This window comes from Muntiacus reevesi, chromosome 4 (genome assembly GCF_963930625.1).
Source record: "Muntiacus reevesi chromosome 4, mMunRee1.1, whole genome shotgun sequence".
Lineage (NCBI taxonomy): Eukaryota > Metazoa > Chordata > Mammalia > Artiodactyla > Cervidae > Muntiacus > Muntiacus reevesi.
The window spans coordinates 104232422-104257045 of record NC_089252.1 but is presented as its reverse complement, the minus strand read 5'-3'; the positions used below and the strand labels follow the sequence as shown (position 1 = coordinate 104257045).

The 24624-nt window shown below is 41.6% G+C and overlaps 1 protein-coding gene across 1 annotated transcript in view; it reads left to right on the top strand.

Moving 5' to 3' along the window:
- Positions 1 to 24624, top strand: part of CACNA2D3 (calcium voltage-gated channel auxiliary subunit alpha2delta 3) — an 838234-nt gene that overhangs the window by 624314 nt on the left and 189296 nt on the right. Inside the window, exons 15-17 of the mRNA XM_065935331.1 lie at positions 11108 to 11179; positions 12438 to 12518; positions 19751 to 19825. Of these exons, the coding sequence (XP_065791403.1) occupies positions 11108 to 11179; positions 12438 to 12518; positions 19751 to 19825 (228 nt within the window). The remainder of the gene's footprint in view (positions 1 to 11107; positions 11180 to 12437; positions 12519 to 19750; positions 19826 to 24624) is intronic.

Sequence of the window (24624 nt, the reverse complement as noted above, 5' to 3'; positions counted from 1 at the left end):
TTGCTGAGCACTTCTTATGTACCAGGCTCCATGTGCCATGCTGTGGATAAAGAGAGGAACCGTTACCAGCTTCTGCCCTTAGAGTTCACAGGCTCTACAGAAACCCCAGCTTTGCTTCCAGCCCCAGAATTCAATGACTTTACTGTACTAACCGTTAGCACAAATTTGGTCTTAGATTGTATCTCAGGTTGCTTTCACGATTATCTTTGTAGTGAAGTTTGAAGGCTTTCTTTTCTCTCCTTGCTATTCTCTGGAACTCTGCATTCAGTTGGGTAAGAAAGCCTGTTTAAGTGATCAGTGCAAAGAAATAGAGGGAAACAAAAGAATGGGAGAGACTGGAGATCTCTTTACGAACATAGGAGATACGAAGGGAACAGTTCATGCAAAGATGGTCACAATAAAGGACAGAAATGGCAAGACCTAACAGAAGCAGAAGAGATTAAGAAGAGGTGGCAAGAATACACAGAAGAACTATATGAAAAAGGTCATAATGACCTAGATAACCATGATGGTGTGATCATTCACTTAGAGCCAGACATCCTGAAGTGTGAAGTCAAGTGAACCTTAGGAAGCATTGCTACAAACAAAGCTAGTGGAAGTGATGGAATTCCAGTTCTACTTTTTCAAATCCTAAAAGATGATGCTGTTAAAGTGCTGCACTCAGTATGTCAGCAAATTTGGAAAACTCAACAGTGGCCAGACTGTAAAAGGTCAGTTTCCATTCCAATCCCAAAGAAGGACAGTGCCAAAGAATGTACAAACTACCACACAGTTGTGCTCACTTCACATGCTAGGAAGGTAATGCTCAAAATCCTTCAAGCTAAGCTTCAACAGTACGTGAACTGAGAACATCCAGATGTACAAGCTGGATTTAGAAAAGGCGGAGGAACCAGAGACCAAATTGCCAACAACTGTTGGATCAGAGAGAAAGTAAGGGAATTTCAGAAAAACATCTACTTCTGCTTCATTGACTATGTGAAAAACTTTGACTTTATGAATCACAACAAACTGGAAACTTCTTAAAGAGATGGGAATACTCGATCACCATACCTGTCTCCTGAGAAACCTGTATGCAGGTTAAGAAGCAATAGTTAGAACCAGACATGGAACAATGGACTGGTTCAAAATTGGAAAAAGAGTACATGAAGGCTGTCTATTGTCAACCTGCTTATTTAACTTACATGCGGAGTACGACATGTGAAATGCTGGACTGGGTGAATCACAAGCTGAAATCAAGATTGCCGGGAAAAATAACAACCACATCAGATATGCAGATGATACCAGCCTAATGGCAGAAAGCAAAGAGGAACTAAAGAGCCTTTTGATGAGGGTGAAAGAGGAGAGTGAAAAAGCTGTCTTAAAATTCAACATTCAAAAAACTGTAAGATCCTGACATCCATTCCCATCATTTCATGGCAAATAGATGGAAAGAAAGTGGAAGCAGTGTCAGATTTTATTTTCTTGGGCTCTAAAATCACTATGGACTGTGATTGTAGCCATGAAATTAAAAGATGCTTGCTCCTTGGAAGGAAAGCTATGACAAACCTAGAAAGCATATTAAAAAGCAGAGACATCACTTTGCCAACAAAGGTCTGTATAGTCAAAGCTATGATTTTTCCAGTAGTCATGTACTGGTGTGAGAGTTGGACTATAAAGAAGGCTGAGTGCCGAAGAATCAATGATTTTGAATTGTGCTGGAGAAGACTCTTGAGAGTCCTTGGATAACAAGGAGATCTAATCAGTTAATCCTAAATCAGAAATATTCATTGGAAGGAGTGATGCTGAAACTGAATCTCCAATAGTTTGGTCACTTGATGCGAAGAGCTGACTCACTGGAAAAGACCCTGATGGTGGGAAAGATGGGGGGCAGGAGAAGAAAGAGGTGACAGAGGACAAGATAGTTGTATGGTATCACCAACTCAATGGCAATAAGCTTGAGCAAGCTCTGGGAGATAGTGAAGGACAGGGAAGTCTGGTGCGCTGCAGTCCATGGGGTCGCAAAGAGTTGGACACTACTGAGAGACTCAACAGCAACAAGTGAAATTTGAGAACATATGGTTCCCATTTCCACTTTGTAAGGGAAGGTTTTATGGAGGAAGCAGCATTTCAGGGGGTCTTTAAACAGGGAAAAGATTTTATCCCAGGGCCTTGAAGCCCTGACTGTTGGCTGTGTTTTCAGGCATTTGGGAGACATCTAAGCCATGTTTGTAAAAATACAAATCTTTGGCCACAGTTTGGGGTGGGGGGGGCGGTGGTGTTCAGTTATATGGCATAGCTGATCATGAATAGTGCCCCTAATAATTCCTATTTCTTTATTTTGAGGATTCCTGAAATAAGCCTGCTGTACGCTGTAAAGCAGTTCCCTAAGACAGCTTTCAGATATGTTACTCTGTGATACTCTTTTCTGCATGAGTTTGCTTATATACATGTCCCTGGTCAAAGACTGCATCCTCCCTGTCTAGATGTTTACCCATAAAATGTAGTCCCTGCTTAATGACCTAGATCTTTGAAACACTGGGGCGAGGTAGGGTTGGGGGAGAAACAGCAACAAAATTTTCCTGAATAGCAACAACTTTATTAGAAAAAAAGTTATTTTGAGATTCTCATTCAGATGTTCTAACAATATCTAGCATTATCATTCGCAAAGTTGTCTTCAGGTTGTTAAAAAGAGAACAAACAAATTCAACAATTTAGTTCATAAAAGATGCAGTTAAAGTTCAAAGAGGGAAATCTGTTTACTTTTATATTTAGGCAACTTAAAATACAGTGAATCCCATAGAAATTCAGAATCTCCAGATCTCAGATGAAGGTAATAATGGTTCTATAAAAAGAGGAAAAGTCTTGGCTAAAAGCATTGTGTCATTTATGTAGCATTTCAAGGATTAAGTTATGACAATTAAGTCAATCAAATGCAAAGCAAGGTGGAAATATTACTTAGAAGGTTTGCTACTTCTTTCTTATTTTTCACTGCTACTTTCTTAATGCCTTAAGTTATTTAGGGTTCAGGCATTTTGCAAGAATATTGAAAAATGCCAGTACAAAATGGGAGTCTAGACAGTGGTTGGTGTTCTTAATTTGTCTAGATTTTAAAAGGAAAGCTAATCATCTGAGTAGTATTGTAAAAGACAATTCATATTGCTTACACTGAAAGAATCAACTCAATTAAAAATCATAATGCCTGCTTTTTCTAAATATCTTGTTATAAAAAATATCCAAAATACTGATAATCAAAAATGTTTAACCTAGACTATAAAAATTATTCTAATAGTATTTCCATATCAGAGTGTTACCATGGTTTGTATAAAGGACTATTTTGATCTTTATGCAAAAAGGGATTTAAATAGTAATATTATTATTTATTTGTTTTACTTAGTTTAAGACATTACTATTCATTGCAAGCATATTGTACTCAATGGTTTTATTTATAAAATATTTTCTGTAAGTGAGAATTTATGGAATGTTCTTTTTATTAAAATTTTCAATCATACAGAAAGGAGATAAATTCTTTAGAAAGCCCTTAAAGATACACACACAGAGCCAGCAGTGATTTAAGAATCTTTTGGTTTTATCATTGAAGCAAGCTATTCTTGCTCTCCCTTCTCATTTCAAAATGACTTCTTAGATTATTGTGTAAATTAATTTTAATTGTGCCTATGTATGTAAATCCTCTTGTTTAAAATCATCCACTGTTGAAACAGCCAGCAAATTTCATGATCATCACTAATAGCTGTGGCGGTCTAAGTAATATAAGAGTAAAATTCACAACCAGAGTCAGATAATGTTAATATTAGCCAAGGAGACAGTGTTGATACTGAGAGTCCTTTTCAGGCTTAAAAATACACCAATAGGATTTAGTTTCCATGTTTCAGTGACTTTTCACGTATGCTCTACCTCTGAAGAGTGTCTATATGTTTCTCCTAAGAAAAGGTCCTTCTGTGTATACCCAGTACAGAAATTTAAGACAGACCACTGAGTATGGTTCTTACCAAACTCTTGCCCTGATACTTGTGTTCATATTGAGGATAAGGGGTGTTGTGATGGTAGAAGGAGAGGGAGATTCTGGGGAGGCGAAATAGGCAGACATTGAAAAGGAGTAGATACAGAGCACCTTTTTGGTCTGGGAAAGGTGGAAAGGTCCAGGGATCTTTTCTGTGTGTGCGGTGGGGGCAGGGGTGTGGGTAGGAGGGACTCTACATATCTACATACTCTGCACATGTCCTCTTTTCTAGATCTGTGTTTCCCTGACCTTCTCTTCAGTGCTGTCTCACCAACTAATTTGTACAGTGTGTTATTCTGTTAACTTTCTACTATCCAGCTCTTCCCTCACCACTGGGTGTGAAAACTGAAGAACATGGATGGCATCTGCCATCTTTAAATCCGTGTTTGAGAAAGCGGGTGGAGAAGAACCCTCCCTTTTCCTGCATACTCCCATCATGTTCTCAGATCATGAACACTTTTTTTTTTAAAAAAGAATCAGTGTTTCTCCTTTCAAAATGTTTCATCTGATATTTAAAGATGTGCACAGCTGCATATTTCCCTCAGAGATTATTGGCAGAAGTAATAGTTGATATCACCTGTGTTTCAGTTTGATGGGAAACTAAGTGACATTGGTTACAATTTAAATGCATTTTTATTGGTAAGGCCTGTAAATGATTTATTTCCCAGGACCTTGTGCCTGCAATTCACCCTAAGTGCCTCTAGATGGTGGTAGTGTCTTTTTCTGGAGTGCAAGTTCATGTCATACTAGGTGTTGGAAGGAAGACAAAAGAGAAGCAGCTGTGTACTCACAAATTATGTACACATATATAAAGTATTTCTGTATTATGTTATACATTCGTATGATGTACTCTATTAACATAGTCAATATGCTGATCAACTTTAATAAGAAAGTAAAGACATATAAACATAGGAGAAAGGATAGAAGAAATATGATATTTGTGGAGAGATGGCCTTTGTTCTTGGCTTAGAGCCATTCTCTTCCCAAACTGAGTTCCCCACTTGTGCACAACCTTCTCATTCAGCCCAAACCTCCAGGGCTGAGCAGATCTGGCAGGAGGCTCTGCTGAAAACCACCTGGCAACCCTCAAGTGAGCTGCCAAGCCTGATGCCCTTGACTCGTTCAGATGCCTTCTCAGGGCCAGGAGTCCTGCTTACCTCCTTTCTTTGGGGCTTGGCACGCACCACCAGGGCCCTCCAGCTATAGGATAAACAGAGAATTCTGCCAGTGGCCCTGGCCAGCATCCTCTGAATGAAGATGTAAAAGAAGGCAACATAGCAGATATCCTTGAAAAGTCACAAATCCAGTGCTTGTCCTTTTGGGCAAAGAGAAAAAATTTACTGCCTCAATTTATCCCAATAGAAGAAAGCATGGATGGAGTTGATCTTAGGGTTTAATTGAAGGCTTTTAGGACTGGTGCCTTCCCATCCTTACCCTCTTCCTTCCTCCCTCCCCTTCTTTTCCCTCATTACACACACACATACACACCAACACCCACCCACCCACACACACACACACACACACTCATCTCTCCTCATCTTTCTGGGTTGACTTTATTTTCTCAGTTGCTTCTCTGTGAAGAGGGGACATGGCTATCAGGCTTACTTTCCTAAAGCCACACACAAAGCAGTGTAGAGAGTTTTTCTTATTCACTCCAGATGGAAAAAAGGAAAAGTTCCCAAATAGCCTACTCTGAGTCCATGTGTCTAATTAATAAAGCAATCAGTGTGACCTGGGCAGAGAGAGAGAGAGAGAGTGAGTGTGTGTGTGTGTGTGTGTGTATGTATGTGAAGGGCTGTGGTTGGCACAGTCTGGTTGGATGCCCAGCCACATGTGCAGGGTGGGAGAAATTAACTGTCAATAAAACATTGTGTATGGAAAGGCTGAAGAATATTTTCCTAAAGGACAGAATTGGTATTTGCAAACAGAAGAAAAGAAGTGCTAGGCACTTTTTTCAAAAGGTCTACCCTGCAAATATTTGCAAATATTCTTAAGTAAAGTAATTGATGAAATTGCTGTGCAGCAGATAGCTTGTTACTAGTGTTGTTAACCTGGTTTTCAGAAAGCTTCTGTATTGGTCCAAGAAGCCCGGAAGAGTATTTTTACTTTTGTTCAGGCTGGTCATGAAGAAGATAGCCTTCTGCTCACGTAATGAGAGCCAGCGTGCCTGGCCTAGCCAGCTCTTGCCTCTCTGCCTCATTCTTTCCTGTCCCTGCTGGTGGACCTGTGGTTCCTCAGGGGTAAGACCTGTGTCTTTCCCCTGGTTGTCTTCCCAGCACGTGGCATGAAGCTTGGCATGTAGCTGACGCTCAAGGAATGTTTATCGAGGGAATCGACGAATAATAATGACTAGACCTGCAGCGAAATTGGTAGACCACAAACCCGCTGCTGTTATCCTATCTGGGCCGCACCCTACAGCCGTTAGTGGGAAACTAACCAGGCGTTAGGAGGAGAAGCCTGGCATCACTGCATGTACCTCGCACATGAATCCAAATGCATATTCATATGAGCCCACATGCATGATTAACTTGGGAGGCTGACAGGAAGCAGTCAATCTGTTGAGCAAGTTTGTGTTTTATAAACCAGATGTTCGGTATTATTATTCATCATTTCCTTTGATACGAGAATGGTCTCCATTATGTAGCATAGGAAATGAAGGATATGGAATAATATACACTTTTTATACAGCTGAATACCACAACCAAGCATTTCAGAGGCCTGTTCAAAGTCTGGGCAAGTGTAATTGAATGGCAGTTCATTTTGGGATTCACACTTGGACTTAAGTTAATGGGATTTTGCCCAGATGGACCACTGTGACCCCCTTCTCCCATTCCTAACCTTGGAAAATGAATGTTGACTTTATGTCTGCATTTTTCTTGGAAGATATGTCTATGAATCATAAGCAGCGCTCTTGCCTCAGTAGCCATTACAGGTTAGGGAGCCACAGAAAAGCAGGGACCCCCTAGTGTGGTGTGGGGACAGAGGGTGCCTAGCTATGGTTGGCTGCCTAGCTCTTGATTGGTGGTCTTAAGAAAAAAACCTTTTGCCACAAGCTGATTTTTCTTATGGCAGGAGTACAGAATGCCTTTCAATCAAAAGGTGCTTACTGTACAAATTAACTTTCAGTTTGATGTTCCTTCTCCATGAAATGTTTAAGGTTCACAGAACCCAGACCCACTGGAGAGTGGGAAAGATGGAGTTGGTGGGTGCAGAAGAGCGTCTTCATGTTGTGCAAGTGTTATTTCCGGAGTGCTGCCAGCCCTCATGGCCATACTGATGAGTTGGTATATCATCGGAAGAACTACAGTTTAGGGTTCTGGCCAAACCAGGGCAAATCTGAACTAGAACTGTCCCTGAAAGAAGAACATGTGAGCTCATAGCAGTGGCTAGACTGAGTCCACTGCATTTCATTTATTTGCCTGTGACTGCTTAAAAATGAATGGTTTCTGTACAAATACAATATTATGGTTTTTTTTTAATTTAAGTAATGGTACAGTAATTATATTTGGAATTAACCCCTGAATGAAGTCAATACTATATCCTGGCTTAATATTTAGAAGTTCATTTACCATGATCTTGTATTTGGGCCAGGACAATTACCAGTGACTTATAACTGATTTTTACTGTTTGCAGGAAAAAGTTTCATTTCTCATTATTGTCAGTGGTTATGTTTTTATTTCATCCATGATACATATTGGCATTGCTTGAAATTTTGATTTGAGCTCCAGAGTGGAAGTTGTCCAGGGTTATGGATCAGCTCAAATCAGTTTTCTTTGTAGCATTAAGGTTTAATCAAGGAGTCAGAATGTGGGAAGATTTCTGATTCTGGGGGAATTATTTATCATGGCTTGGTTCTGCCTTTGAAAATGGCATCGCATGCCCCATTGTTGGCCATGGTATACTTTAAGTATATTTAGCAAGGTGTTAGAACCATGGTTCCAGAAACTGTTATATACTGGTTGGCTTGGTTCCTGGCAACAGTAATTGTCAGCATTATCTCAGTTAATATTATTTGGTTATTAATCTTATATATAGTTCATTTATACTAGCACCAAAATTAGGCTGCCCCAAATAATAGATTACATGATTAAATGTGTATTACTCCCAATTCTCCAGAGAAGGAGAACCATAAGAGATGCATGTGTATGTTTTTTCCTTAAATGTAAAATAAGTGTACACACACAAGGAGGGAGGGAGAGAGAGATTTTAAGCAATTGCCACTTAGATACGTGTTGGGGACTGACACATCTGAACACTGTAGGGCAGGTTGGCAGGCTGGAAATTCCAGCAGAATGGGGTTTTACAGTTTTGGGTCTGAAGACAGTCTGGAAAAAGAATTCCTTCTTCCTTGGGAAAACTTTTTTGTCTTAAGACCTTGACTGATTGGCTAAAACACACACAGATTGTGGAGAGTAATCTGCTTTATCAAAGTCTACTGATTTTTAATTGAAATATAGTTGACCTATAATATGATCTTAGTTTCAGATGTGATTTGACATTTGCAAACATTATGAAATGATCGTCACTATGTCTAGTAACCATCTGTCCCTGTACAAAATTATTATATTACTGACCACATTCCTTATGTTGTGTATTATATCCCCATGGCTTTATTTGTTTTATCACTGGAGGTTTGTATCTCTTAAGCCCCTTCACCTATTTTATGCTTTACCAATTTCACCCACGCTCCACACCCTCCCCTCTGGCAGTCATCTGTTTGTTCATCTGTGAGTTTGTTTTTATTTTATCTTGTTTATTTTGTTTTTTTAGATTCCGAGTATAAGTAAGATGCCTGACTTAGGTTTCTTTTAAACTACTGCCTCTGTACTGGGAATTGAAAAGTATGAGATTTTGCAAGTGCTCTTTAAGAGCAGAGTCTCCATGTCCTATAACTCTATGCCTCCTCTAAAGATAAGTCCTGCTGATTTTGTAAGCCACATGTTCAGGGGTCTTGACTTCCCAGCGTAGGACCCCTGGGCTGAGGAGCCTGGAGCTCAGATCGCTTGCTCCTTGGGTAGTGCCTCTGTAATTATGGTGTTCTTCCTGTTTGTAAATGCTGACTTGGAGGTATGGGTCTTGACTTTACCACATCTCTGCCCCTCCTATCCATCACATTGTGGTTCCTTCTTTATGTCTTTAGTTGTGGAAAATCTTTTCTGCTAGTCTTCAGGTTGTTCTCATAGATAGTTGCCCTGTAAGTAGCTGTAATTTGGGTGTGTCCTTGGGAGGAGGTGATTTCAGGGTCTTCCTACTCCATCATTTTGGCCATCTCTAAAGTCAACTAGTTTAAGTGTTAATTACATTTGAAAATTACAGTTACAGCATTTAGGCTGTTGTTTGAGCTAATGACCATTGCCTAATCAGGTTGTCACATAAAATTTACTGTCACATCATGAATTCCCAGTCCTTGAGGGATCACGAGATTCTTGCATTGTTTTGCTTGTCACAGAGGAATAGGCCCATCTTGACATAGAGGTAAAACTGATGAAAACATGGTTTTCTCAGTCCCTGTTAAAGGTTTTCCCAACTCATATAAGTTTCTCTTCAATTATCATCGTTATTGATGGTGTAAAGGATTGCCTTTTAACAGTGCTTCTTGAATTTTAATATGCATACTAATTATTAAAATAAAGATTCATATTCAGAGAATCTGGAAGTTTGGGTTTATGCATTTTTAGGGCTGAAGGTGCTGCTGTTCTGCATACAACATTACAAGAAATGCAGTCCTAATGCTCAAATAACCTATTGGAAGAAGAAGACTGGTAAAATATTGACCAAGTTTAATGACCTGTTCTCAGGAGGCCTGCCAGTTCATGGGGACTTCCGTCCATAGGACCCTCTAGATTTCAGATCTTCTGTTTATAATAGTCTTTTCAAAGAAGACTGAGGGAATGACACCTTCTTTTCTGTGAAATTAAAAGTGACACAAAAGTGCCCAAACATCAGAAAACACTCTAGCCTGAAGATAGTGGATTCTTATTCACAGATTGCTTTATCTGAAGCTTGAATGGACTGTGAAACCTCTCCTACTGATTGGCCAATTTTAGCCAATTTTGGTCCCTGTCATCCGTGCCACATGCCTTAATCTTACTGGAGACTCTGCTACTTGCTAGCCATGTGATCTTGAAGGCAGGGAAAGGAAACTAGCATCCTTTGAGCACCTGCAGATGCCAAGTACTTTGATGGGCAGTTTCACATTTTATCTTCATGGCAACAATGCTGAGGAATAGTTGGTGTTATTTTACATGAGAACATGAAGGGTTAGATAAAGATTCAAAGCTGAGAACTAGAACCAGGTTTGTCTTGGACCAAAGCCTGCTGTTATCTAAGACTCAGTTTCCCCACGTGCTCACAGAGCAGAGTAGGTGTTCATACCTTTCTCCTGACACTTGTGAAAGACAGATATGATGGTGGGTCTCAGTGCACTCGTATGCAGTTCAGTGAGTTACAGAAGTATGCTGTGGGCCAAATTCAAGGGTTGTTCTTCCAGGAGGAATGCTCAGCTTCTTACCAGTGATTCGAAGATGAAATGATCAAGTTATTTTTTCAGTTTGTTTGTTTTCCATCTGGGACTGGCTTGCAGATATATGCAGAGATTCAAAAAGGCCATGATTCAGCTACCTTGGGGAGAATAAATGCTTCCAGATTCCATTGTTTGCAGCAGGGGCAACTCATAAAACCCCTTATGCTCATGCTTTCTGATCCTCAATTTCCACATTAGGGAGAAGCATTAATATTGCACATATTGAACATAAAGTCTGTAAAGTAAAACAATAAAATCAATCTGTAGTAATAAAATAAAATGAATCACTAGGATCCAAACAGGGCTTTATTTGAACCCAAATGTCTGAATGCAGTAAACAGGTCAGCTGGAGTGACTGATGGCAGCTGACATTGTTTCCCCTGCCCGTGAGGAGGGGCTCGGATCCTCATCGGTACATCCAGGTCGAGGAATATTGCCCTCCCACCTATGCTAGAAAGACTTGAGTGGACACTGGTCCATTTCCAACAGCCCCTGGTCAGAAAGGATGAGACAGTGAAAAGGTATGGCCTCTAGCCCTGTTTTTTCAGGACCATTCTCAGATAACTGGCTTTTCTCTCTCCACTCAGCTTGCTGATGATCAGGGCCCTGTCCTGATGACCACGGTCGCCATGCCTGTGTTTAGCAAGCAGAATGAAACTGTGAGTACAGTGACCGGGTTTCCTTCTTGATGCTGAGGGGGTTGTTAGCTCAAACCCTCTCTGACTCAAGCTCTGGTGACCTTTATTTACTTATTTAATTTAAGGATGGAGGATGTATAATTTTTCCTCACTTTTAATCCTGCTGTTAGAATCATGAAATCAAGAGTAGATGAGAGGAATTCAAGCAAGCATCTTTTTACAGTATGCAGCACTTTTCCAAAATTCAACTGTTTAAATGACCAGAAGAAGGAAGTCTTCAGAAAGAATTCTTGATTGTGATGGGATGATCTCGCTCTCATTTATAGGTCCCAACCTTGAATTAGATCCCCAGGGCTGTGACAGTGAAGTATCACAGATGGGATGGCTTACAATAGAGGTGTATTTTAACAATTCTAGGGGCCAGGAGTCCAAAATTAAGAAGTCGATTATAGGGGAGACTCCTTCCTTGCCCACTCCAGTCTCTGCCTCTGTCTTTGCATGGCCTTCTTCTCTGCTTATCTCTGTGTCCCTTCCTCTTATAAAGACACAAATTGTTGGATACAGGCCCCATCCTGCATCCAGGATGATTTCACTTTGAGATCCTTAATTACGTACATCTACAAAGACCCTATTTCCAAATAGGAACACAGCCTGAGGTTCTGGGGGCAGTTGCACTGGGGGGAAACAGCAGACAGGATAGTAGCAATGTGTGTCTTGTTCTAGAAGGCCCGTTCTGACATCAGAACGTATAGCACGTCACGTTGACCTTGGAAGCTGGAACCCTAGAGGCCTACTCCTTTACCTCAGTCCTTGGTTCCAACTGTCTGGAAAAGTGCTAGGGTTTTCGCGTCTTTCTCTGGCTTTAGAGTCTCTTTCTCCTGGGCACCAGATGGCAGTATAAATTGAGAACATAGTTAACATGCTAAGTGTTTCCTATAAAAAGTTTCTGTAAGAGAAACTGATTAATGATTGAAACTCCTTAGCCTCTTCAGATTCTTAATATTCAGGAGAGAAAAGGAAATGGTTCTTAGGGTGTCTTGGTATGGGTGTGTGTTAAAGGGTTATAATAGGCAATGTTTGACCTGAGAAGCTGCCATTCTGGCCTGGAAATGTTTTGAGTGGGGAATAGAAGGTACCTCTTGCAAATCTGGATTAAGCTTCAATTTCTCTCAGTTTGAAGAAGGCGCCAGACAGTGCCTATGGTGTGTGACTTTTCCGGAGATTATATTTATTCTGCCAAATTAACATTCTGTTGTTATTCAATGTTTCTTTTCAATAGAGATCGAAAGGCATTCTTCTTGGTGTGGTTGGCACAGATGTCCCAGTGAAAGAACTTCTGAAGACCATCCCCAAATACAAGGTAATGCGTTGCTTAATTAAGAGTCGAGAGCCAGATGCACGAGATAAACTCACAGCCTGCCGCAGTGACAAGAAAAGCTTGAAGGAAACCCACTCTTTCTAGAGGGTTCTGTGTTGTTTTGTTTCGGTAGAATAATAACAGTCCAGGAAGATCTGATTAGGTCTACATGTGCCCACCCGGGTTTGTGTGGGCCTGTGGAAGTCTACACAAGTCTGCAGGACTATACAGGTCTTACATCTCTGATGATTTTCTAAGCCAGTCTTGACTCACCCCAATCTGAGGACCCCCTAAAATCTGTTGCTTCTTAACAGAAACCCAATGAGGCACAAATAAAAGTGGTCCCTGCTTCTACTGAATAAATATTCTCTTTATCCTGAAAGGTAATGGGGTACAAATTAATATTCCTTTCCTAGTGCTACATTAAACCTATGGCACTAAGAGAAGTGTAAGTTTGTTTTGAATTCTGGGGTTAGTTGAGAGGGTGGAGTAGGAAAACTTAAATACAGGGTCTACATGCCACCTGAAATCTTTTCACTGTATAGTGTTTTTCCTAAGAAAGCAAAATAGGTCATGTGAAGATTAGATAGAGGGCTGAGGAGTGAGATCCATAGGGGATTGTTTGGACTCAAGGTGTGAACCCCTGCCTTCTGAGGCTTCCCTTAGCTGTGGACGTCAGCACATCACCACTTTCCATAAGCCCATGCCGCACCTCTGCCTGTTGACCCAGGCTTCTCAGAGAACCCATAAGGTCAGCTTCTTCCCAGTGCTTCCCTAGAACCTGATCCACTCCTAGAAGAGGAAACTTCTTTGAATAAACAAGGCGTGTCTGTTCCCATGTGCTGATTCCATTTAGGTGATCAAAGTAGGAAGCTACCTTCATAATAAAAGGAAAGCAACTCTAACCCGAAATCAGGTGTCCAGGCTACAGCAGGTGGCCTCGTTACAAAAGAAAGTTTCTGATGGGGTTTACTGAGATGACAGAGGTCTTTCTTTCTGCTATCACCCTGGAGCTCTGACAGTCAGGGGGTGAGGGAGCTATTTGAGGCCCCTAAAGATAGTGGTCTTTACTCTTACTGAAATCCTTAGACTTAGAGGCCCAGAATTGCTGGCTCATTGTTTAAGAAAGGGCACCCAGCCTTTACCACTCTTAAGCCTCTAGCATCATATAAGATGTAGAAGCCCAAATACAGGGCCACTATTTGATATATGCCCAGTAAATCAAGAAAGGATGAACAGACAGGTGTGTGTGTGCTCAGTCACTCAGGTGTGTCTAACTCTGCGGCCCCATGGACTGTAGCCCGCCAGGCTTCTCTGTCCATGGGATTCTCCAGGCAGGAATACTGGAGAGGGTTGCCATTTTCTCCTCCAGGGGATCTTCCTGACCCTGGGATGCACGTCTCCTGCATTGGCAGGTGGGTTCTTTACCCCTGAGCCAGCTGGGGAGCCCAGAACATAAAGAAAATGGTAACAATTACCCTGCAAATTTGTTTCTCAAAGCTGCTTCTACTAGACAATGTACTAAGATCTTTATAGCATTATCTCACTTAATAATAGGTAGACACTGCTATCCTTGGCTAAAGAAGCAAGAGACTCATAAAATTTAAATATCTTGCCAAGTCTCAAACTAGCAGTCCATGCTTTTAGCTATTAGCAACCTAGACAGCATATTAAAAAGCAGAGACATTACTTTGCCAACAAAGGTCCGTCTAGTCAAGGCTATGGTTTTTCCAGTGGTCATGTATGGATGTGAGAGTTGGACCATAAAGAAAGCTGAGCACTGCAGGATTGATGCTTTTGAACTATGGTGTTGAAGAAGACTCTTGAGAGTCCCTTGGAGTGCAAGGAGATCCAACCAGTCCATCCTAAAGGGGATCAGTCCTGAATATTCATTGGAAGGACTGATGCTGAAGCTGAAACTCCAATAGTTTGGCCACCTGATGCGAAGAACTGACTCATTGGAAAAGACCCTGATGCTGGGAAAGATTGAAGGTGGGAGAAGGGGATGACAGAGGATGAGATGGTTGGATGGCATCACCAACTCAATGGACATGAGTTTGAGCAAGCTCCGGGAGTTTGTGATGGACAGGGAAGTCTGGCATGCTGCAGTCCATGGGCTCGCAAAGATTGGACACGACTGAGTGACTGAACTGAACTGAAACCTAGAGCCATAAGGAACAATAAAGGACAATAATAGTAATAGTTAAAATATTTAAAAAAAATATTAGTAGCTAAAAAATACAATAAGACATTCATTGAACTTTTCACTGTGTATTTAGTATGGTAAAAGTGCTTTATATTCACTGTTCCCGCTGAATCCTCATTACACTCCCATGAAATAAGTACCACTTGGTCTCATTTTTAGATGAAGATATGAGAAATAACTTTCTTATTATTTCTTGTTATAACTCAGCAAGTAAATGATAAAGGAAACAAAGTATAATAAGGGGATAGAAGAAGATGAGCTACAGAAAATTAGCTGCTCTCCCCAAAGGGTCTGGGAACCAGAGACCCAGGTGTGACATACCTTAATCTAAGTTGTCCTTCCTCTGGTTCCCACCAGAGCTTTGGGAAAGGTATACAGGGCAGTTGGAGTGAACTATGGGTGAATGGGGCTCTCTCATCTAGGAGAAGAGAGCTGCAGGGATCAGAGTGCAGATCACACCTTTTTCTCTTGATTAACACCTTGTAAAGATGAGTCAGCTCTTGGCTCATGTGGTTTTCCCAGAAGATATTGATAGAATTCTTTCTTTTCCATTAGTTTCACAGATTTTCCCACAAGCAATCAGACTTCCTGTAAGAAAGTCTTTTTATTAAGAATTCCAGACACCCCAGCAATAATTTCCAGACACCACAGCCTCTGTTAATGTAAAGAGCCATTTTATAATTGGGTTCACTTCATTAGTCCCGATTCTCTGCACTTGGAAGGGAAGCACCCCAGGCTTTTGAACCACAAGGCTCCTGGCCTCCAGAAGAGCGTGCTTCAAGATGGGGGGGTCCCTTGGGCAGCTCCAAGTGCCAGGAGGCCTTGTGTCCCATCTGTTCTCTTACTGCGGCACAGGACTGCATGTTAGAATGGATAGGATGGCTAGTTCTATTTCAGATGAAACAAAAATTAGAGATTTCCTCTGTATATTGATTTGAGGCCCTAAACAAATGTTGGACATTGACATCTACAAGTTTTAGGTTTTTTTGAGAGACCCATCTGCAGAATGGGGAATGTGTTTTGAGATTTGCTGTTTCTCTTCTTACATCTACATTAGGTTATATTCATTTGCAGTCAATGAACCAACAAAACATTCTGATGTTATTTTCTCACTCTTCTCCTCAGAAGGATTTTAGCCAGATAGTTTCTGAATGTCTGGAAGCCTTTCCAGCTTGTACCTGGAAGCCAAGCCAGGTACAGGCTTGAGGAGAACTGACTATGTACCACCCATAGCAAATCAGTTTCTTCTTTTCAGTTTACATTCGATATTTACTCTAGCTCAAATTTTAAAGATGAATGAGGTAATATTTGGGTAAAGTGATGACTATCTTAAATACATGCAGACCTTAACTGGAGCACCTGCCATGTGCCAAACATTATGCAAGAGACTGGAATGGTCAGAGGATGAGTGAGAGGGTTCCTTTCCCACAGAGAGCCCGTTCTGATGGAGGAGCGTCTCAAATAAGGCAGATGAAGGAAAGACAACCAGCTAGGGTTGAGAAGCAGGCAGAAGAGTAAGTGCAGCATTTTCATGCATTAGGGTGAAAGTAATAATGGAAAAATTCTCAGGGTTTTTTGGATACATGATATGGAAAGGTGGGCACAACAGGAGAGACATGTTACAGGGGAAGATCGTGAGGCTGAGCTCATAACTTGGGAGAGATGAGAAGGAGTAGTGCTCTGCACAGCTTGCATTCGTGAGTAAAGGTCTCAGTGGGAGAAAAAAGCTGCAGGGGGGTTATTGTTGCTGTCATGAGCTCTTGAGAGGCAATGAGTGGAGGAAGGAAGTGCTGGGTAAGTAGGTAGGGGCCAGACCCCAGGGAGACCTGATGGATAGACCCATAGATTCTATCTTACACATGAAAGTGAGAGAGAGCTTCCCTGATGGCTTAGTTCAGCTGGTAAAGAATCTGCCTGCAATGCAGGAGACCCCCAGTTTGACTCCTGGATCGGGAAGATCTGCTGGAGAAAGGACACGCTACCCACTCCAGTTTTCCTTGGGCTTCACTTGTCGCTCAGCTGGTAAAGAATCCGCCTGCAATGCAGGAGACCTGGGTCCGATCCCTGGGTTGGGAAGATCCCTTGGAGAAGGGAAAGGCTACCCACTCCAGTATTCTGGCCTGGAGAATTCCATGGACTATGCAGTCCATGGGGTCGCAAAGAGTTGGAGACGACTGAGAGACTTTCACTTTAACTTTCTGCACATAGAAGAGGTCTTTAGTGGATTTTACAAAGGGAAGCAACAGAGTCAGAGTTACCTTTGACTTTGATTAATCTGAAGGATAACTTTGTTGGGGCCAAGCTTTGAGGCAGGAAGAACAGGTAGGACCATTGTGGAAATCTGCTATATTAAATCTACATGGATGGTAAGGTGGGGAAGCAGAGTTGAATCTGAATGATTTCTGGAGAAAAACTTAGTGATCACTTCAGTCAACAAGTTGGAGAGGAAAGAGAGAAAGGGATCTAGAGATGATTCTTTAGTTTCTAACTCAAGAGTTGGGTGGGTGATTGGTGGTGCCACCAATTGAGAGAGACGTGCAGGAAGATCAGCACTAAGGGAAGGAGCCACCACGTTGGACTGGGTGAGTCTGGGGCACCTGTGTGATGTCCAGGCAGAGACACACACTTGAACCCTGGGGTCTACCACTGAGGCGAGAGGCCAAGGCTGGAGCACACATCTGGAGGTCAATAGCATCCAGGTGGTTGATGAATCATGTTGGAGGAGAAAGAGCTAAAGCAGACAAGGGGCTCTGGGGACAGAAACTTACTGCTTCCAGGGTGAGTACAGGACGAGGATCCTATGAAAGGGGGGAAATCCGGGAGTGTGGAGCCTGGAAACTGAGGGATTAGAGTGTCAAGGAGGAGGGACAGTAGGCTAATACACCCAGGAAAAGAGGGTGCATTCTATTTGGTTTGGCAGTTAGGAGGCCACTGGCAACTGTAAAGAAAGGAGTTCTGGTGGCATTTTGGTGGTCGAGGGCGCATGACAGAGGCAGGTTCTGGTAGAGTGAAATGTGAGTGAGCAACGAGGAACCAAGATGACAGCTAAACAATGAATGGAGGACATTGAGTGGGAAGGTCACCTCAGTCTCTGCATCCCAGGGAGGAAGCAGAGAGTTTAGGATGCTTTGTAGGATCTGCACTCAATTCAGTTTCTGTTACTTCCCTTCTTCCTCCTTTTCTGCTTCCTCCTTTCTTTACCCTTCTTCCCTTCATCCTAGCCATCCCTCCATAACTACATGGTATGACCTTGGCTGTCACAGAACTTATATTCTGGCAGGGAGATAGGCTTTGAATAATCAAAGGCCTTGACTGATGTCTTGATTACTTATAGTCAACCTCACAAATAATTGATTATCACTGGTAAGTTCTACACAAGAAAAGTAGAGGGTTTGGAGGGGGCATATGCATGGAGTTTTACCTTCTTTTGAGTATTACTTTCTACAGGCAAACCAAGAAGTGAAGGAATGTACACTAGAAGGCACTGAATATATTAGTTGACTGTAAAATATTATTTGTTTGGTCTCATCGTGAGTTTGAATTTCCAACCAAAGACCACTTTTACCTTTAATGGAAAAAGTCAAACTCTCTGAGTCCGTTTTGACCCCTTCAGTCCATATTAAACAGGGACATAATAAAGGTAATTAATGCAGTGTTGACTGTGTCTGACATTTTTCCAAGAGACAAGATGAAAAGAGACGATATATATCTCAAAGGATAGGAAATCTCTGGTTTATCTTTCACAGCATAATGAAATATACTTTTATCATTAGAATCAAGTAGAATCTTATTAAGACTTGCTGTGCAAGGTAACTCCAGAAGAAAATGTCTGTTGCCCTTGACTACCACGTGCATATTTGCTTTTTGTAATGCAAGGAAAACTTTTAATTGCTGGTGTTAAATTCTCTGAAGTTAATTTCACATCACCTTGACGTTAAGCTAACAAGCAGACAGGGTCATTCTTGGTTTGTAAACTCTGTTGTCTGGATCATTTAATAGTATCATATTCAAGAATGTGAGCAGCAGAGAATTTTAAAGAAAATAACAGTGAAGGCTCAGGACTATGAAATAACTCATTGGAAGAAAGGATTTTTTTTTTCTTCTCCCCTTTCACTGCTCTGGCAAAAGTGGGTTACATTTTCTTTCTTCAGAGAGAGAGATCAGTATGGGTTTTATGCCAGAGGCCATTTTAATACATGAATGATTTGTAGGTAAATTTATTGTAGCCAATGGATTCAGTCAACTGTGTAATAGAAATATTGTCAAAAAGCTGGGATTATTATTTAAATAAGTGCAGTGTTAAATTTGATTACATACTTTTTAAAGCTAATAAAACATTTCATTGCTCTCAAACTATTTCCCATAGTCCTATTTAGTCAGAAAACATAAATTAAGTGAGGCTCTGCATAGAAAATTACCCAGGCTTTGTGTCGATGGAAGCATGCATGGAAAAGCTTGGCGGCCTCACAATTTAAAGACGAAAAGATGTAAAAGGGGTTGGCAGGCTCCTGTATAGGCTGGTGGGGACACTTTTCTCCTTGAAGAATTATGGAAAATGACTGCCTAGGAGAATGCATGCTTGAGATGGCCTTGGGGGTGTGGAATTGTCGGGAGCCTAGGGTGCGTCAGAGGGAGGCCCCTCTTGCTTTATCTCAGGTAGAGAAAAGACACCCAGGTTGACAGAATTCTGTTCACTTGGACATAGGGTCTCCAGAAACATGAGCCACTTGCTTTTTAAAAATTATAATTGTTTTTGTTTTAAATAAATCAAAGTGAGGTCTTTGGATGCTAACATGGGTCTGTGACATTTTAAATTGTGCTATTTGCTGAGCTTATCCTGTGACAGGTCTTCATTTCCACCAAATGTCAAGGATCAGTGCCTTGCATTCATTTTAATGAAATATTGTGCTGATAAGGGTTATGAATGCCAAGTTTAAGCTGTAAATTACTAAATGTCGGGCTGCTTTCTGCTTTGTGAATTCACCAGGGAGCAAGCTAATGAAGCTTTCTTTCTCACTTCTTCTTACAGTTAGGGATTCATGGCTATGCCTTTGCAATCACAAATAATGGATATATCCTGACGCATCCAGAACTCAGACCACTGGTAAGAGAAATACGTATTTCTGTGTTTCTCCTTTTATGATTTTAAAAGTTTTTCTTCAGTTCTACAGTGGTAACACTGCAGTTTTCACTTGAAATGCTCAATTCATAATACTGTCTGTGAAAAGCTGTTTTAATAGTTTATAACTAACATTTTGACATATAATATGCAAATAATATAGGGTAAATATATTTGCTATCATGCTTTTATATATAAATCCATACATGTCTTACACTTATTTATTTCATATTTGCCAATATATGTAAAAAGTTAAACTCTCTTCAGCTTGAAATATACAACGTAATAGGTAGCTTTATGAAACAAAAGATCTCTCACCCTCCAGCCTGAGACCAACTCTAAAAAAAATTATTTCTCCACTTATTTATTTATATTGGAACTTGGTAGGTCTTCATTGCTGTGTACGCGCTTTCTCTGGTTGCAGTGCATGGGCTTCTCATTGCAGCGGCTTCTCTTGTGGAGCACGGGCTCCAGAGTGCATGGGCTTCAGTAGTTGCTGCTGATGGGCTTAGTTGCCCCGTGACATGTGGAATCTTCCCAGACCAGGGGTCGAACCTCTCCCCTGCATTGGCAGGCGGATTCTTAACCATTGAACCACCAGGGAAGTCCTGAGACCAACTTACTGAAAGTTACATTTGATACAATAAATAAGTCAAGATCCCTGGAAGTCCATTATGATGGAATTTGAACATTACCCAAGCCCAGTGCCTGCTGGCTTGAAGGTACTCAATAATACCTTTTGTGTTTCATTGAAACAGTTGAGATTTTTCCCCTTGTCCTGCCTAAGCTATATCCAGTGGCATTGTTTGGTGAGCTGACATGTGAACCATTTTCTTTCAGCATCATTTTAACTCTCTTTGAAGTGAGTGGAGTTAGGCCTAGTCCAAGACAGCCCAGAATGTCATGGTCCATTCCGATCCCTGGGGAGAGGCTGCCTGGAGCACTGTGTTTAGGAGGATTCTGAAGGGCAGCCAGGTCTGGTCCACTGGGCGTTCTGGAGGGGCCTGGCAGAGAGGGCATCACATGTTTGCGCTCCCTGGTCTAGTTGCAATGTGTTGACAAAAAGCCATCCCTTTTGGTCTGTGGTTAGCCAATTTTAAAGAAGATATAGAAGTATAAAGAGTAATATAGCAAACTCTGCTTTCGAATGTTAAGAAAGTGTAGTTCATTTCCTAGAGCTGTACACACACACATACACACTCATACATACCCATCCACTCCACATGTCTTTTCTCCTTTCATCAAAATTAGAAAATATCAGCAGTGCCTGCTATACAAGCATTTATTTTGAAACGTCATGTGAATCAGTTTGCTTCTCACTTGAATCATTGTTTAGAAGAAGTTCATGTTTTAGCTCCATCACCATCCAACTTTGCTCTAATCGCCCTGGTATTAATGGAGTCATGGCCACATCATGTGGATCCCATATGGATGCTTCAGGATGCAACTTTAGGTAATACTTGACTTCAACAAGCTTTTTATCAAAAAAGGATTGAATTAGCTGGTTACCTGATTCCAAACTTAATTCAGAATCGCTGAAAAGTCCGATTGAAAAACCTACCTAACTTTTTAAGGATATTTAAGTCTAAAAATGTATTTAAGCTTTAAAAGCTTAGCATAGTACTCATTTCTAAGTCTTCCAATTGGGGTTGCTTGTTGAGGGTGGTGGGAGATGTATGTTTGATGTGGCTGACAGTAGGCTCCTAGTGCTTATTTATTCCAAGTTGGAGTGGATCAGACTAAATGAAGCAATCAAACCTGGATCTTCTGCCAGTGAATGAATTAACTTTCCTATTTATCAGCTTTTAAAAAAGGAACAAAATGGAACCAGATGTCAGACGTCACCAGGGTACCTTCCCTTTCTCTATAATGTGGAAGTGAGCAGCTCCCATCTGCGCAGTCATTTCAGAGACTTCCTGGTCTTTCACATCTTCTGGTCATGCAGCAAATGGCCTGGTTGCAAATAATCCATTTCATGGTCTTCAGAACTGTAGCCACTGAGAGGGCAGCTGAAAGGCTGTTAGAAGAACAGGCCAACCAGTCAACACTGATCATCTCCCGACAGTGCAAATACTCACAAAACCAAGTTGTTTCTGTTCTTCTCACTGTTGAAACATTGCAGTGAATGATTTCACTGGAAATGGCAGCTAGGGTCAAATTCCCATAAATGTGGTGGCCCAAGCAAATGCTGCACATCTCACTTGTGAGGACCCAAACCAGATGAAGCTTTTTGAAGTTGATCCAGAATAAGAACATCAGGAATGGCCAGGTCAATGGACCATCTATCCTATTTTTTCCGTCTGTGACCCTGAGGCCATGACATATTTAGAAGAGGTTTGGTGTGATGCCCATTGTTGAGGATTCTGTGAGCTAACCCATCTGTGCAATCAATAGTGGGTATTAACCCTCCCTTGAGTTTTGTATTTTCCTGCTGGGAAAAAGACAGCAGTCAAGTGTAAGGAATTCAACTTCAGCAGTACACAAGTTATCCTTGATTCCTAGTCCCATCATAAACCAGCTGTGTGACTTTGGGCAAGTCACACAGCCTTTCTGAGCATCATTTTCTCTTGTAATCTTGTCATAACCAAAAAGTGTAATATTATGGGTTGTCAGTGTAAATGGGATAGTGCAAGTAAAGAGCCTTGTGTGGCAAATCAAGCCCCAGGACCCTGTGGGGACAGTGGCAGTTCTGTGGGCATTCTGTTGGTGTTTTATTGACTACTATAAAGATTGGGAGAACTTGGTGATGGTGGATGCTTGCAGGGGAGGGGTGGATTTAAAGACCATTTTTAAATTATTCAACTTGTTCAGGTTATTATGATAAACATTGGTGAGGGATTGTATCCACACAAACACGAGTAAACAGCCAGAGTCCTTGGGATCATGCAATCTGCATGCAGTTCTACTTTCAATCTGACATCAACTTAGTCTGTGCAACCTCAACTGCGCCTGTCTGTGCCTGTCTGTCTCTCCCCCTTGCTCCGTCTCTCTCTCTATCTGTCTGTCTGTCTCTCACACGTTCACACCCTTACTTTTCTTGGCCAGCTCTGAGCTAGAAGAAAAGCAAACAGTAGCTGTACTGGGAAGTTCTGTGTGAGCCCAGGAAACCAAAGTGTTTTGTTACTGTTGTCCGTTTGTTTTTAAAGTAGCACTGAGGATATACTAGCAGCTGCAGTGGACAGTTAAGAATCAATCCATGTAGGGGGAATAAGCCAGCTCTGGTGCCTACAAGTAGTTTGTTTGTCTCTGTCTTGTTCACCTGAACAACAAAAGCAGAAAACTTGATCCCTCCTTCTCCCTCACCACCATTCACTCAGCATAGGGACGTTGAAGGAGAATGAATGAAAGAATCCTCCAAAGCATTGTTTCATTTCCAGTTACTTTGGGTCCTCCGGGATAATGTAGTGTAATTGGGGCACTTGCCCCAAAAACCTGGTGTCTGCACCAGACGTAAATGGACCCAGTCAGAGTCTCACCCCAGCTAGGGACAGCCACCACCAGCAGCTTCCTTGGCCAGCTCTAGCAGGGAATCCTCACTCCAGCCTGACAGGCCTTCTCCAAGTCCAGCCATACAGTCAAATCCTTGTTACAAATGGATGTTCCCCTTGGTTCTGGCCGAGGCTGCCAGATTAGCACAGTGGGTGTGAGTGGGAGATTGTGGCCAGCATGGAGGACGGAGCCGACTCACTTAAAATAACTCCTATTCCCTCTCCATCTGCCACTGAGGTTGTTTCTGCCCCTGCAGCCAGAGGAAAGAAGTGGGTTTCCCGAAGCACAATACCAATATTTTTCTAATTTGTCCAATAAAAATTTCCCCCCAAACTTAATATTTGGCTTGATTTATCCAGTATTTTCTTTCATCTTGTATGATTTGGGTGTGAATCATGAAGTGTCTCCAAAAACAGCTCAGATGTAGGAGCCTTACTCAGCAGACTGGCTTTGGTTTAATTGGCAAAGCTGTTCAAGCAGGACTTTTCTGTTGATAACTGGGCTCTCTGTTGATAACTACAAGTCTTTCTCCAAGTGTTTCTCAGTCACTCTGCCCTTGCCACCTGCTTGTGACTTCTGATAGACTAACTGATGCTGATTCAACCAACATTTATGTGGCTCCCAGCATGCTGGGATCCATATGTTAGAATGGGGGCTGAAAGGAACACGTGGGCTGTGGCCATCTCATGGGTGGGGACTCGGACGACAGCGAAGCAAGAAGGATTCAAGTCAGACCTTGAGGAATGATTTTTTAGTTGTTATTACACATCTGAAAGTTTTTTCCTTGGTCTCTGCCCCTCTTTAACATTCAGGTTAAAACTATTTCAAAGCGTAGTTACTTAGAATTACTGTCTAGATCAATTTTTCTTGCATTTTATTCTTCCCATAAAGCTCTTTGAGAGCTTTACGAATTTTTCTTAAAATGTGGAACCCCTAATATATCTTTTTTTCTATTGCCCGACAGAGTATCAAGGGACATAAAACTATGAAGGGACCACCTTTCGCATGATCTGATTTTCTTTTGAGATTTTGGTAATCCATGTGCCCCTCCGTTTTAGAAAAAGGGACATCTAAGTTGATTGCCTTCCCCATGGAGGCCTGGAATGTGGACCTCGTCAAACCACCAAGAGAACACAAAAAAGGCTTCCTTCCAGCAGCCACAGCACAGGCAAGGCTCCACAGAGGAGCCTGGGGCAGGCAAAATCTAGGACTTGTTTCCATGAAACCACGTTGACATTTGCCAAAAGCTGTTTGCTCTGTGTCTGCAAGCCCAGAAGATGGGGAGGATGCTGAAG